Source organism: Abrus precatorius, unplaced genomic scaffold (assembly GCF_003935025.1).
Source record: "Abrus precatorius isolate BTA unplaced genomic scaffold, Abrus_2018 Scaffold7, whole genome shotgun sequence".
NCBI lineage: Eukaryota > Viridiplantae > Streptophyta > Magnoliopsida > Fabales > Fabaceae > Abrus > Abrus precatorius.
The window spans coordinates 22,949,664-22,964,098 of NW_020874417.1; the positions used below are offsets into that span (position 1 = coordinate 22,949,664).

At 30.6% G+C, this 14,435-nt stretch overlaps 2 protein-coding genes across 2 annotated transcripts; one reads left to right on the top strand and one right to left on the bottom strand.

Annotated features, from left to right (window-relative positions):
- The first annotated feature begins 2,008 nt into the window (after nt 1-2,008).
- LOC113871639 (nuclear transcription factor Y subunit B-4-like) lies at nt 2,009-2,401 on the top strand. The gene has a single exon (XM_027508737.1). The coding sequence runs from the start codon at nt 2,009-2,011 to the stop codon at nt 2,399-2,401; it is 393 nt and encodes a 130-aa protein (XP_027364538.1).
- Nucleotides 2,402-12,233: 9,832 nt separating this feature from the next.
- LOC113872055 lies at nt 12,234-14,385 on the bottom strand. Its single transcript, XM_027509275.1, has 3 exons — nt 14,279-14,385; nt 13,910-13,970; nt 12,234-12,596 (listed from the first exon to the last, which is right to left on the bottom strand). The coding sequence occupies exons 1-3, from the start codon at nt 14,345-14,347 to the stop codon at nt 12,373-12,375; spliced, it is 354 nt and encodes a 117-aa protein (XP_027365076.1). The 5' UTR covers nt 14,348-14,385; the 3' UTR covers nt 12,234-12,372.
- Nucleotides 14,386-14,435: the final 50 nt, after the last annotated feature.

Genomic DNA, 14,435 nt, shown 5'->3' on the forward strand with positions numbered 1-14,435 from the left:
CATAATTTAACCTAAAGTAAGAGCTATGTGATAAAACATTATGGTATTAGAGACTTCTTTATAGGTTTGTTTAGGTCGGATCTGTCTCAGAACATGAAAATGCACAAATGTGCTCCACTTATGTGAGCAGTACGAATAATAAGATTATAATATTATCCAATAATTAAATTAAGGGCATTGGTGTATGTGTTTATTATTATATGGATATAAGTGGAATGGCAGTGGGGACCAAACCTTAATTAATAAGCCTTCGATTCTAAAACTGAAATTCTTCAATAGTAGTTCCGGCCACATGTGTATAACATATGATTTATAATCTTCTACTCACCTTTATTCCAACCCAAAATAGAAAGGAGATGGCAAGTTCCACATTTTTAAGTGGATTTCCTCAGAAAAACCGCCACATATATACGCCATTAATTATTATTATTATTGTTGTTGTTATATCTCTTAAGCTCTATTTAAATAAATAATTTAATTAAGCACTTATTTAATAAATTTTTATGATATAAAAACTTAAGTTGTAAGTATTTAAATTCAAGGGCTATTTGTATTTAAATATATACTTTAAAAATTACTTATATAAAAAAATTGTTTGGATACGCATCTTTATATATAAACTTATATTTAAAAAACAAAAGTGAAAAATTTTAAAATCAAACAATGACTAAAATAAACTTGAAAACAAATTAAACATAATGAGTATCATTAGACTAGTGACTACGATGAAAAATTTTAAAAATTACCCACCATTCGCATATTTATAATTTTAAAACATTTAAAATTTCTAAGAATGAATTGAATACTTAACACTTAAATACTTATTATAAATGAGAAAGATAATAATAACAAATATCATATTAAAAAGATTTTAATGCAAACAAAAATATTGATTATATTTTTAATGTGTATTATATTCATAAAATGATTAATAAGAAACAAAGAAAACAATAAATAATATTACCTGTAATTTAGAATAAAACTTTCTTTTTCATGTATACAAGTGAAAAAGCAAATGAATAAAAAAATAGTAACGATTGACAAAATATTTATAACGTGCTATAAATAATAGGCCTAGGAAGGATAAAAATGTAAACGCACGACATGTTGCAAGTCATTCTAAAGGTAGGACTGAAAAGCAATGTAGAAGTTCCTTTGTGTGTCTAAAAACGAAAAAAAAAAAGAGTGATAGATTAAAATCGATAAGAGTATGAGTGAAAAAGTTCATAAACACTAAAAATTAATTCCTCTAAATAACTTATTAAAATAAATTTAAATCAACTTTTGAGAAAAACATAAATATTTTATATGAATTTATCCAAATAATAACATAAGTGCTTATGAATATGAATTAAAATAAGTTCAAATAAGCTGTACAAAAATAAATTATCTCTAATAGAACCTAATTATGTTTTGATGTGTTATACGACACGAAACAAAATTAATGTTAATAGGGAGAGGAAGTAGCATAATATAAATACCCTTAATCTAACACATTGATGTCTTTTTTTTTTCAGTAGAATACGTTGTGTGCTTGTATTTATGAAAAAAGTTAAAAATTATGTCTTAAATTTTAGCCATTTCGAAAAAAAGAAAAAATTTGAGAAATTAGGTTATTGTTATACTTCAACTATAACTAATATTACTAATTTCTTAAAATTTAAATAAATTCATTTTTTGAAAAACACAGTAGTTAAGACGGATTATATATTGTCAGATTGAAAAACTCATCATCACTTATGTTAAATCAATTCATATTTTTATTGCAATTTTTTCTCTTATAGCATGATTTATTGTCATGTCTTTATAAAAAGGGAGAACTTAGATATGATCTATTAATGTTTAGCATCACAATAAACATACCAACATTTTCACATGTGACATTCGAATCGTGTTTCACAAAATTACACATTCACTTACACACACATGTGTAATCAGATAGTCTATTTAAAACAGGTGTGTATAATCAAAATCTCTAAGAAAATAGTTTGTTATTTGACTTTAGAAAATGGTGGATGAGCAAGATAGAGCATTGCCCATTGCAAATGTGGGTAGAATCATGAAACAAATTCTCCCTCCAAGTGCAAAGATCTCCAAAGAAGGGAAACAACTAATGCAAGAGTGTGTGACAGAGTTCATAAGTTTTGTGACTGGTGAAGCATCTGACAAGTGTCATAAGGAGAATCGCAAGACCGTTAATGGAGATGACATCTGTTGGGCTCTAAGTTCCTTAGGGTTTGACAACTATGCTGAGGCTATAGGAAGGTACTTGCATAAATACAGGCAACTTGAAAGGGAGAAAATGACTAAGAACAGGCTCGATAGCACCAAAGAAAATCATGAAGGATTACCAACAAAAACAACCACACAACTTGAGCAGCAAACTCAAATCGATCTGTAGGGTTACTAACAAGTTGGAAACCCTCCTGCAAATCTTTCTAGATCAACATATAGTTTGTCTTTCTGAAGATCAAACATGGTACAACACAAAGAAGGTTTCTAATTTTGTTGGATATTGTGAGGTAATTTGCAACTATATATACATCCTGTCAAATAATTAAGGGGACTCCCTTTTTAAGTTATCTTTTAAATAGTGTCCCATTGTATTGAGCTTCTCTAATGTTGTATATCTATTAAAGACTACCCAATTAATTCCTGCAGCTCTCAATTTTCTATGATTAGTAGCAGTGGTTCATTGATAAAATAGATCTGATTCATCTTGTGTTAATTTGCACAGGTATTTTTATCAGGTATTTGCATCATATTGAAATATTGAGTTCATTTGCCATGATGTTATTATGAAGATTGGAAAGTAGATTTCTTGTTATCCTTGGAAAAATATGATCGTCATGTTCAAGACTAAGAGGAAAATTTTTCTAAGACATATCATTAATGAATTTACTTTTTAAATCCAGCTTATACAGTCCAAATCCAGCGAAGTTTTGAAATGAATTGAAAGGACAAGTCAACTCGTAATGAAACTGATTTTCTCATCCTTTTTCTAGTTCTTTTTATGGTTCCTTTTCTTGTATTTTAGCACTACTGCACTAGAAATTTCTTCTCTCTAATCTGGCATATTGATCCGGGGATTCCTTCAACCATTCATATGCTCCAGAACTACAACTTCCCTACGTAGTGATGTAATTTATTGTCCTGCATCTTGAGTCAATCACTATAATTTAGAACGCTAGTAAACTGTTTATACAGAAAACAAGTTTAGTGCTCAAAATCCTCATGACCAAGCCTTCCCTCCATTAAAATACACATCTAGTATGGAAAGAAAAAGTTGATTGATGAGTTGATCAATTATGCCTGTGACAGATCTCTCAATTTCTCTTTATCTAATTATACATCATGCAGTTAGTATAGCATTTGCCATAATGAGGGTTTAACAGCGAAGAACAATATTAAGCTTACAACCAAATGCAAATAAACTTTTAGTCAGCAACAGTAAAAGGTCCTAAAATAAACTGGCACATACATGTACTAGGTTTTGGTTTTCTAACCCTAGAACCGGGGACCACAATCTCGTTGCTTTAAATGTGCATAATTAACCGTGAAAATCGAATCATATCTCAGGCATGCCTGAATTCTACTATATTTCAAATGAACTAAGTCCCATTAAAGTTGACAGCAAAGTCCTTCTCACTTTGAACTTCTGTCGGATCGGAATTAGGGTTTCAGTATGGATATGGCCTGAGATTGTTACAAACCCTTGGGACCACTTCTCAACTATTACCTTAATGGCTTATATATACTCTCTGACACATATGCATACACTAGCATCGTGAGTTCTGAGGTCTTGTACAGAACAAACTTCTCCAGCATTAACTGATAAATTCTGATGAGGAAGAAGTAATATATATATTAGAAGGATCGTGGAATTTTAATTATTTACATTTGACACTGTAACGGATGAAAACCTCAAAACCAAAGAATTTATATCGGTTTAGAATTAATATTTTGAAGGTCGTCCAGAAATCACAAAACTTTTTGAACCATCCTTGCCAATGCAATGATGGATAGTTGGCCTAATTACTTTGAAAACAGTAAACCCATCACAAGACAAGCTATATTTATGTACTACCATAATGAAAATATGGTTTAATTTCTTGATAGAATAACTGCATACATCAAAATTAGTAACGGATTATAAATCATGGAAGATTTGCACAGTTGAACACTTTGAAATGAACAGTGTTCCCATTAGCTCCGACCACGAAATTGCGGTATTGGGATTCATAACGTGCCAGCTAAGGGCAGAGCATTGTAATAGCGGAGAGGAATTATGGCTCCTTAAAACAAAAGTAAAACATTTATTAAGTATATAAATTTTTTATTAGTAAATTCTCTTGATAAATTAAGAAATTTGTTTATGGTTTTTGAACAAAACTTTTTGAACCTCAAAACCTCATAATTTTTCATACACATGTATTGCGGTATTGTGATGACATTTGTTTATGGTTTATTGTTTTAAATTTAAGCAGTTAAAGCTCAAAAATCAATGATACAAATTCAAAAAAAAAAATGAATAATAAATTTATTGCAGATAAACAATACATGTTTCATGACCTTAAAAATATTAATTATTTTGACTTCCTCACTATGATCGATCAAATTTCACCTTTACTTTTAGATAAATTTCACTAAATATATATTTTGTGTAAGCAGCCTTTCATCAAATTTAAAAAACTAATTTGTTAGTTCAAATTAATCTTTTCTTGTAAGTTATTGTTTTAAATTTAAACAAGTCTGGTCAAATATCAATAACAAAAATTTAAATAATAAAAAAGTAATATTTAAGCACAACATGTATGTGTATATAACTTGGGACGACGTACGTACATACAGCCTTGCATAAACTTCTGATTATATTAATTATTTTGCCTTTGCTTGCAATCAATCAAAATATTGCTGCCTGCACAAAGCATTCCTTTCGAGGGAGTGGAGAGTGGCAATTATCAACCAATATGGCAAACCGCGTTAGATGTGCCTTTTTTTCAGGATCATGGGCTGTTGTCCATATAAGTTGCAGAACCTCAACACAAAAAGTGGAGCACATATTCTACACAAATAACGATTTTCTTGGAGCACTTTTTCTAGGGGCTGCAATCTTTTTGTTACTTACAATAACTGTTCATCTTCAAATTTAATATTAATTTTGTGGAATTTAGTGAATGCTTGTAACTGTGGTGGCACTTTTCCATGCAGAAACTCTGAAAATTAGATTCTATAACATGACATGATAGTAAATCAGTCCAAGTTATAAATTCTTATGGTCATTTCATTAACACATTAATTAGTTTACACCAAACTTTCAAGCTGAAAGCTTCTCATATGCATGAGTTAATTGTTTTGTTCTATGAAACTTCTTAAATTTCCATCACCAAAATGGCATTTCAACCCTGATTCCGAATGTACCTTCTCTTCCACCGATCTTCCCCCATCTGTAGAAATGAAATCTTCAGCTCTAGTCATTTTTTCACGTTATGATATATTGTTCGTGCTGATTCTTTTGTTACATGAACAGTACTAATCAGTTCTTAAAACATCTAATCATTGCTGTGGATAAGAAAAAAATATCAGATATTTATTGAACAGACTATATACATACTACGAGCCCACTGGATTAATCGAAATTTCATTATCCATTTCTTGGTAGTTAGCCTTTTTTTTCCACGGTTCTTTTCCGAATTATTTCAGACTTAGAGAAACCATTGGGAACTGATGATTATGGATCGACAGCGAGCAAGTGTCTAATTATAGTTGAGTTATATGTTTTATGATTTAAGCTTTTAGAATAAAAATTAATTAGCTCAGTTAATAAGCTGGTCATAACTTTAAAAAGCGAGTTTGGTCATAACTTTACCACCAAATTATCTGTGTCTATCTTGAATCATATGACTGCCCATCATTACTTTTTCAGCTAGCATCTTAACATCCACCTCTGTCTGCCTATTACATTTTAAAGTGAACGTAAACGAGATATTTTAACTAAATAATTTATTTTTAAAAAAATATAATTTTGAGTTAAAATTTATTATTTGGATACTTAATTTTAAAGAATTTAAAATTTTAGAGATTTTTAATAGATTAAAATTAAAGAATTTCAAATTCTAATAAAAAAAAGTGAGAATTTATAATTCTTTTTTTATTTATTGTGTGTTCTACTCATATTTTTATTTAGTTGTAGTTAACTTAATAATTTAAATTTTATGTTTTTAATTAATTTTACCTTTTTTAAAAGAATGTAAGTAACTAAATTACTTTATCCAGATAAAAATATTTAAAATAAAAGAAAATCAACTATTCTATTCAAACAAAATATTTTAAAATTATACAAATTAAAATGATATAATTTAAATTTTTAAATTTTTAAAATTTTAAAATCTCTAAAATTTTTATTACTTCATCCAAACACAATTTTAGGCTTCACACAAGTAGATTTGAATAACCTTTTTTCGCAGATACCAAACTAATACATAATATCAATCAAACTTAACAGTAATAAATGTGCTACTCAAAAAAACTTGCTAGCTCAATCGGATGAAAAAAAAAAAGCAATTTCCAAAGAAAGGAGGTCGAATATAAATGTAAAATGATAGATGAAGAGAATATTAGCACCCAAATATCATTAAACATCGCTTCAAGTTCTACTCTGAACGGCATGAGATGTGGAAGCAATTATGCTGCGTTGTTTCTTTCTTTCTATGCAGAAAAAGGAAATGGCCTGGAACTGTCAGACCCAAAATGCATTAGCGTTTGATTTTTATTTATTTTTACTTGATATCGTTGCACTAATATTTGCAAAAAATTGTAACTTTGATTATTTTGTTCCTTATTTTTAATACTTTGTAAAGGAAATTATAAAAGAAATTATTACCGTTTAATTCACGGCATCTTCAAAATAGAAAATAATCTAATATTTCTGTATTAATTAAAAAACAAAAATTAACTTTAAAAATAAAATACAAATCAAATCAAATGTAATAAAATTCCAACCAAGAAATGGAATTAATCCAGATTATATAACTAAATGTTTAGTTAAAAGCTCACCAAAAAAGTGTTTAATTAAAAATGTTCACAGCATTGATTAGCAAGGGGCAAAACAAACAAATACAAACCACTCAAGCAGCAGGACTAGACAAAATAAAAACATGAACACCAGATTTTTGAACCATAAGAAGAGACTGCCAGAAAGTTAATAATATATATAAATAACAAAGAAATAAGAAATTAGAGAGAAGACATAAAATTTGGACTTCACTGTTGTACAAATCAATTTAATCTTGATTCTCTCCAAATCAGTTATTAACTGCTCAATTTCCTGAATCTAGATTATTATAAATGGATTTTAAGTTAAGGTTTCTATTCTCTCAATCAGACTATTTGCTTGATTAAATAGAGGGAAAAGAAACCCTTATTTCTAAATACTTAGAAGAAGAAGCAAATATATTTAGGATTGAAAACTGGCAACTAATCTCTCCTTAGGCTTAGCCACTGTTGAAATCATTTACTCTTTTAAGCCAAACGCAAATACAAGCCTCAGCATAGAATGCGAGACGCGCGCAGAGGAAGAACAGCTGCATCGGTTAATACAAGCCTATATTTAGTAACCGTGATTTCTGGTGACCTTTTTCATGCAATCTCTGCATATGATTTTCATCAAATTTTTAAGAATATATTGTTTTGAATTGAAATATTAGATTCATTCTACATTCTAATCTTAGATTCGTTAAATAAATTACGCGAAGGATATATAACTGAGCACTGATCGATTACTATGAGATCAAAATAGATAAAATCGGACAAAAAGGTGAACTCGATCTAATGAATTAGGGCTCTGCCATGGTTATTTGGCTACACTCAAACTCAAATCGTACAATGTAAACATCAATAAGAGTGAAGAGATTACTGAAACTTACAAAAAGTGAAGATTATAATAAAGGGAGATGATGATTTGGACAAGATTCACGTGTTTGCATTCTCCCTCCGCTACAGCATGACAAATTAAGCGCAGATCCAAAACAGTGCCAATTGTATAAGCTTATAGATTATAAACAAATTCAAAGACTCTTCTGTTCGCTATATAAGTGTACAGTACAGTATGCGATAAGATATATACTCTTATGAAAAGTAAAAAGTGGCGTTTGTGTTTTGAGAATGATAAATGTGTGTGTGAGAGAGAATGATGAAGAGTTTAAAAAGTAAGAAAGGGAAGAGAAAAGGACGGTTAAAAACATATAATTAAATGAGTTTTGAAAAAGTTTATAAAACCTTAAATTCTCATCTAAAAATTCTCAAATAAAAATAATTATTGCATAACTCTTTTCTTAACTTCCAAAAATCAACTCACACAATTTTTTAATAATTTGTAAAATTATATATACAAATAATACATCTGGATCCTTTCAATTTCTCTATAAAAAGATATATTTATAAAATTGTTTTAACTTATTAATTTTTATTAACGTTAAATACTTGCTTCCAAAAAAAAGTTAACTCAAGCTCTATTATATAATATTTATATCATATATCTCTTTTCGGTCACCAAAACAATAAGTTAGTTAGTGAAATAGAACAAAACGAAAAGCATCTTGATTTTTATATACAGAAAAAAAATAACGGAAAGTAAAAATTATTTAACATAATATGAGAAGGATAAATTTAAACCATTAGATGCATAATTATAATTAAAACACATTATTTAAGTGAGTTTTTTAAAAATTATGTGATATTTTTAAGTAACCACTTTAACTTTAAACAAAATTTAACGTTGATCATACTCCAAGAAAAATAATTAGAGTGGCAAAAACTATGAAACAAGAAAAACTTACAAATTAAAAAAAAAGAGCAAGACCTTAATAACAAGAAACCAAGTCCCCAGACCCCTACTTGTTAGTTATTTTCACTTAATATTATTATCTCATTTTGTTAAACACGATTGGTTTATGAATTTTGACATACATTGAGAGGCCTTCTCCATCCATAGTTTTCGGTCAATAATCCCTTAATTATCATCAAGATTTAGTGTTTAGGATTTAACTATTTAAGATGAATGAACCCTTATTATCAGGTGGTGGTGGGTATTTGTCGTCTTCTTTTTTTGGTTGATAGGTATTTGCCTTCTTTAGAAGGGAACGAAAAAACGGCGAGCATTGAGCAATTATTGGGTTCGGAAAGAAGGAAAATTGGTCCAGAATTTTGTCTTGATAATGTTCGTATTTCAATCTTGGTAGCAATGGAGTGAAATGTTTCCAGTGAGTCTTATAGTTATTTATTTCTCTTTCCCATTTCTATTCTCAACAAACAAGAAAAATGCTCTAATTTCACCCTATCTCCATCCATCTTTTTTTTTCCACCTCATTTCTATCCAAACAAATAATGGTTATAAGCCACAAGATCTGATACCACTACTATAACGGGGGCCACTAGGTTTCAAGGAATATACACACCTAAACCCTGCACCTTAACATCATTCTGCCTAATCAAGTCTACAATCAGTGGACAACTCATCATTGGTTGATACATCTCATGCTAGGTAAGGTCTAATGAAGTGCAGGGAACTGAAAGCAGACTTAAAGGGTTGTTTAGGATATAAGTTTTTTGGCTGACTATCATAGACAAATTTTTTTGTTGGATTTGATATCCTTTTTGGTTATGTGCAGTGGACATATGTTGTGTAAACGAGGTTCATTTTTTGTACACTACACAAATAGATAGTTAACAATGTTTAGAATATGAATATAGGGGTTGCTTTCAGTGGCGGCACTTTCACATATATTTTGCATTAATGTTTTGATCAAGAATTGTAACGAGTGCAGATCAATGGAAGTCCACGTACATAGGGGTTATAGTTTGCCTTGAATTCGATCCATATATATCTATCTAATATAACAAACCTTTGATTTATTCGTAGGAATACCTTCTTCTTCTTCTTCTTTTTTGTAGAACTATATATTATGGAACAACATTTTGCTGGAATTAAGGATTATAAATACAAAATTATTCTTCCTATGGTATGCCATTGACAATATAGCATGTTCAAAGAAGGCCAAGAACAGTGTAAAATTTCGTACAAATTCAAATTGCATTCCAAACGTAGGGAATAATGGTAAAATACTCAACAAATTACACATATATACCCACCAGAGTAGCAGAACGTTGCAGTAATGGCTCAAACCAAAGTTTCAAAAATACACCATATCCATATGCTAGTAAATCCTTATCTACCCCTATAGAAATGTCTTCCACCCACATCATTTCCTAATATATACAAATTTAACGCCAACCAACCACCTAAGTGATAAAATTTATATGTTATTCTTTAGGTGCTGTTTATGTTGTTTATTAATTAAAATTAAAATTTTATTTTAATAAAATATTTGTATTTAACGCTATTGGAAATTACTTAAGTAAAAAAGAAAAATACCTAATACATATTTTCAAAACATAATATCATTTCGCCTTAACAAATGCATTGTTCTCATTCAATGCCAACTTGTTGACTTTACCTTTTTCCATATAAAAGAAGAGCTGAAAATGTCATTTCTTACCATCACTGTCATCCCGCCACAAGAAATGAATACCCACAATATGGCTCTCTCTCCTGTGAAAAAAAACTCGGTACTTCAGCTAGAGGCGCAATTTTGTAGATGAATACTAGATAACATAATGAGGTATTGATCTTTCCAGCTTGTATTGTAGTTCCCCCAGAGAATGGTATATTTGGATTCTTGGTGTTGGGAGCAAATAGAAGAAGAATAAAGAGAGCAAAGCAACACAAGAATTCGTGGTTCGGTACATAATGTATGTATATCCACGGCGACAATCACATTAAAAAATTATTTAATTCACTAAGAGTTTGTTTAAAAGCATTATACGGTATTACTTATACAATAACAATAAAGGAAAAATCTCTTAAAAATACTAAATAAGAGACTAAATAAGAATCAGTGAGATGAGAGTTAAATTGGACTACACAATCCTAACACTTGATAATTCAAAGGTGTACACTACCGCATTCCTCGACACCCACATTTGGGAGTAGTACCCCAACTATGATGACACCTTGTTCCAACACTAGCTGCACTCAACTCACTCCTGCTAGATGCTTTTATTCGAGCGCTGATTCCACATAGTTAACATTCCGATTCCACAGCCACTTACAGCTATCAAACATTGCCGAACAAATTGTGATTTCTTGGCTCAGAGTGATAAAGAGAATCGCGAAGCAAATGAAGAACTGGAAATTTGCGTTTTCAAATGCAAACGCAGACACATTCCATTTATGCCACTTAAGTCACTAAAGATGTCACCTCCAAAATTATGTTAAATGTAATGAAGTTAACTAAGGGATTAACATGACCTATGTTGGTAAAATCTATCAAAGGGAAATTAACCTAAGGATTAATGCAACACATGTTGGTAAATTTTAAGAATAAAAGTAAGTTTGAATAATTATTTATTTACGCTTATTTGATAAACTCTTTTCCAAACAGTAATTTATATAATAAGTTTAGCAATAAAACTTATTGAAATAAGAAAAAATGACTTATTTTAATAAGTTATACGAAGTATAAGTTGAAAACAATTTAGAGATTCATAAATTGTTCATGACTTCTTGCTAATAGATCCTAATTTTAAATTTCTTAGTTTTAAAATTCTCTTAATTACTAAATAAAAAATACATTAAATTTTTTCATATTTTTAAAGTAACAGATGCTTACACTATTTTATTTAATACTCATTTTATAAAATATTAAAGAGAATTATAAGATATGTACGAGTATATAGCAAAGCTCAAATTTTAAATATGTCTAACTCTTACGCTGTCAAGTTCATTTGGTTACGTAGGTCTAACCCTGCCTCCATTTCTGTTCTGTAAGTACAGCTTAACATTGGCCATGTTGAGTCATTAACCTCGCCCACAAAATGAATTTTGACAATCTTAAGGTTGAAACTTCAACTAGAACTCAGACGAATTCAAATTCAGTGGTAAAGAAGCATAGATGGAGAGGTAAAGATACTTTCACAAGGTACAAGCTCAGTCAACTTCAGTAGCCTATCTGAAAAACAAGTTTTCACAAAGTTCAATCTTAGTCAACTACAGTTTCGGACAAGATCCCTAAAAGGCTATAATAATGCGCAAATCAAAAAGTGCACGCCGAGTAAAACCCATCTATCAAGCCTTAATAGATATACCTCTCCAGCATTCTTTTATACATGATACTCTCAATTTTCCTAAAGACTGGTTAGTTTATGAAGCCTTTGAAGAATAGAAACCGCAGGCAGCTTACCGAGGAGCCACACAGCCACTTACATATTTCATAAGAATGAAGCACTATCAACTCTTATCTAAAACAAATAAGATCAATTCATTTGATTAATTACAGCTTCCACAAATCCCCACCCATCATCAGCATCAGGTCCTACCCAATAACCAGATATAACTATCTCAGTATAATAAGCTACATCCAAGTTGTGTGAACAAGTTTCATGTAGAAATCTCGTGTGCGACATGAAGCAACGTTGGCAGCTTCCTTTCCCGGATAACACACGTTTATTTGAACTGCAAGATCCAAGAATCTTTTGAGCTGCAAATATAGTATATGCTGTCAGATTAACAAGGCTATAGTACAAACGTGATGCAATTATTCAAAACAAAAAACTCTGCCTTTTATAAAACTCCAAAAAGTTGCATATGTTTGAATCCTGAAGTTGAAGTTGAAGCTAGCAAAGATATATGTATGAATATACTAGCAACATGTTTCTGTACTCGTGTAACCAAACATTACCTAACAAGATAAAATCATTTAACTTTCAGTTTTGCCTTATAATTTCTCATATCCATTGTCGTATCTCCCCATGCATGTTTTCTGAAATGCATATAAATTCCTAATGGACAGGGGTGAAAGAAGACAACAAAGATCTAGAAGGGAAAATTAACCCCACAAAGAATGGATAATTCTGAAATCTGAAGTAAATTCTGGTCTGAGGCAGCCATGACATAAGCAATATTACTATACAATTAACTCTGAAAAAATACTCCCAAGCAGAAAGTTTTCAACCCAGGCTGCAGCTTAGAACATTGTAATTTTGTACATTTCAAAGAATCTAAGCTAAGCTAAACCATGGGCAGGTTTTAAAATGCAATATGTCTGTTCTCCACTTTGTTTTTTAAGACTGAGGGAGAACAAGATAGGTGAGCTTCACCTTTTTATTTACAAGATTTGGCTTTTCTTTTTATCCTCTTATATCCTTCTTCTTCTTCTTCCTCATGGTCGATCTCCCTCCATAAACTGGAAATTTATAATACCTCCCACAGACATTTCTTTTCGATGCATGTCAAAAAGCAAGTGCCAAATTAAGATGCAGATTTAAAGCTCTAATCCAACCAAATGGATGAAGCTGCTCTACCCTAACAGCACGGATTTACTTCGAAGAAGCCAACATGACACCCAAAAATGATTAAATAGGCTGCAGGTTTAAATTTGATATATTGATTAATGATATTTGACAGTTTCACATTATATTCATTACTGGGGCGAAAATTCCACAATCTTGGCTGTGAACTGTGACTTTGTCTTAATGTAACAAGAAACCATGAGCACATTTGGTTTAAGGTTTGCTGAATTAATCTTTAACGTTTGAATATAATTGTTTGACGAAATTCATTTGAACTCCATATTTGCATTAAAATGTGTTTTTTCATTGAAAAATAAGAGAATTAATTTCATAAATTTAAAACAAACAGGGCTAGGATCTTATCCCAAACCGACGTAGGCATAGAAAATCAAATCAAAGTTATAAAACATTTATAAAGCAAAAAGAGTGAAAAGTTCTATAAATCAAGTTTCTAACGGCAAAGTAGATGGTAATTATTAAGCGAGCGGTCGAAAAGAAAAACCTGGACGAAATGTTGCCTTGCTTGAAAATCTACTCAGAGAAAAATCTAACTGATGCAGTCCCTGTTGGTAAGTAATCAAAAGTAATAATTATTCATTTGCACAATATCATATAGAATAAAAAATATAAATAATTGGTGCACTTTGAGTTTGAATTAGCCTACAGCCAAATGAAAAAATATTATAAAATTCACTACTAGAGCCAAGGAACAAGAGTGGATGCTTATGCACATTGTGGAACCAAAATGGGTTTATGGCAATGAGAAAAGGTACTTTACTCCATTCCATTTTTACTCTAAAAAGCCAAAACTTGAGCGGAACCAAATTGAACAAAGCTGGGTTATGTTATGTGTACTACACAAAGAAAGTACCTTGTTTAGTGATAGCATTGGTGAAAAGCGCAGAGGAACGACGAAGCTCGTGGAAACTAAGCACGCCATTTTGAAGGATTCTGTTCAACTTTCGAGCCTGCACCGTGCGGGAACGGTAACTAACATTCGTCGAGCGGCGAAGGACCCAATGTCATTA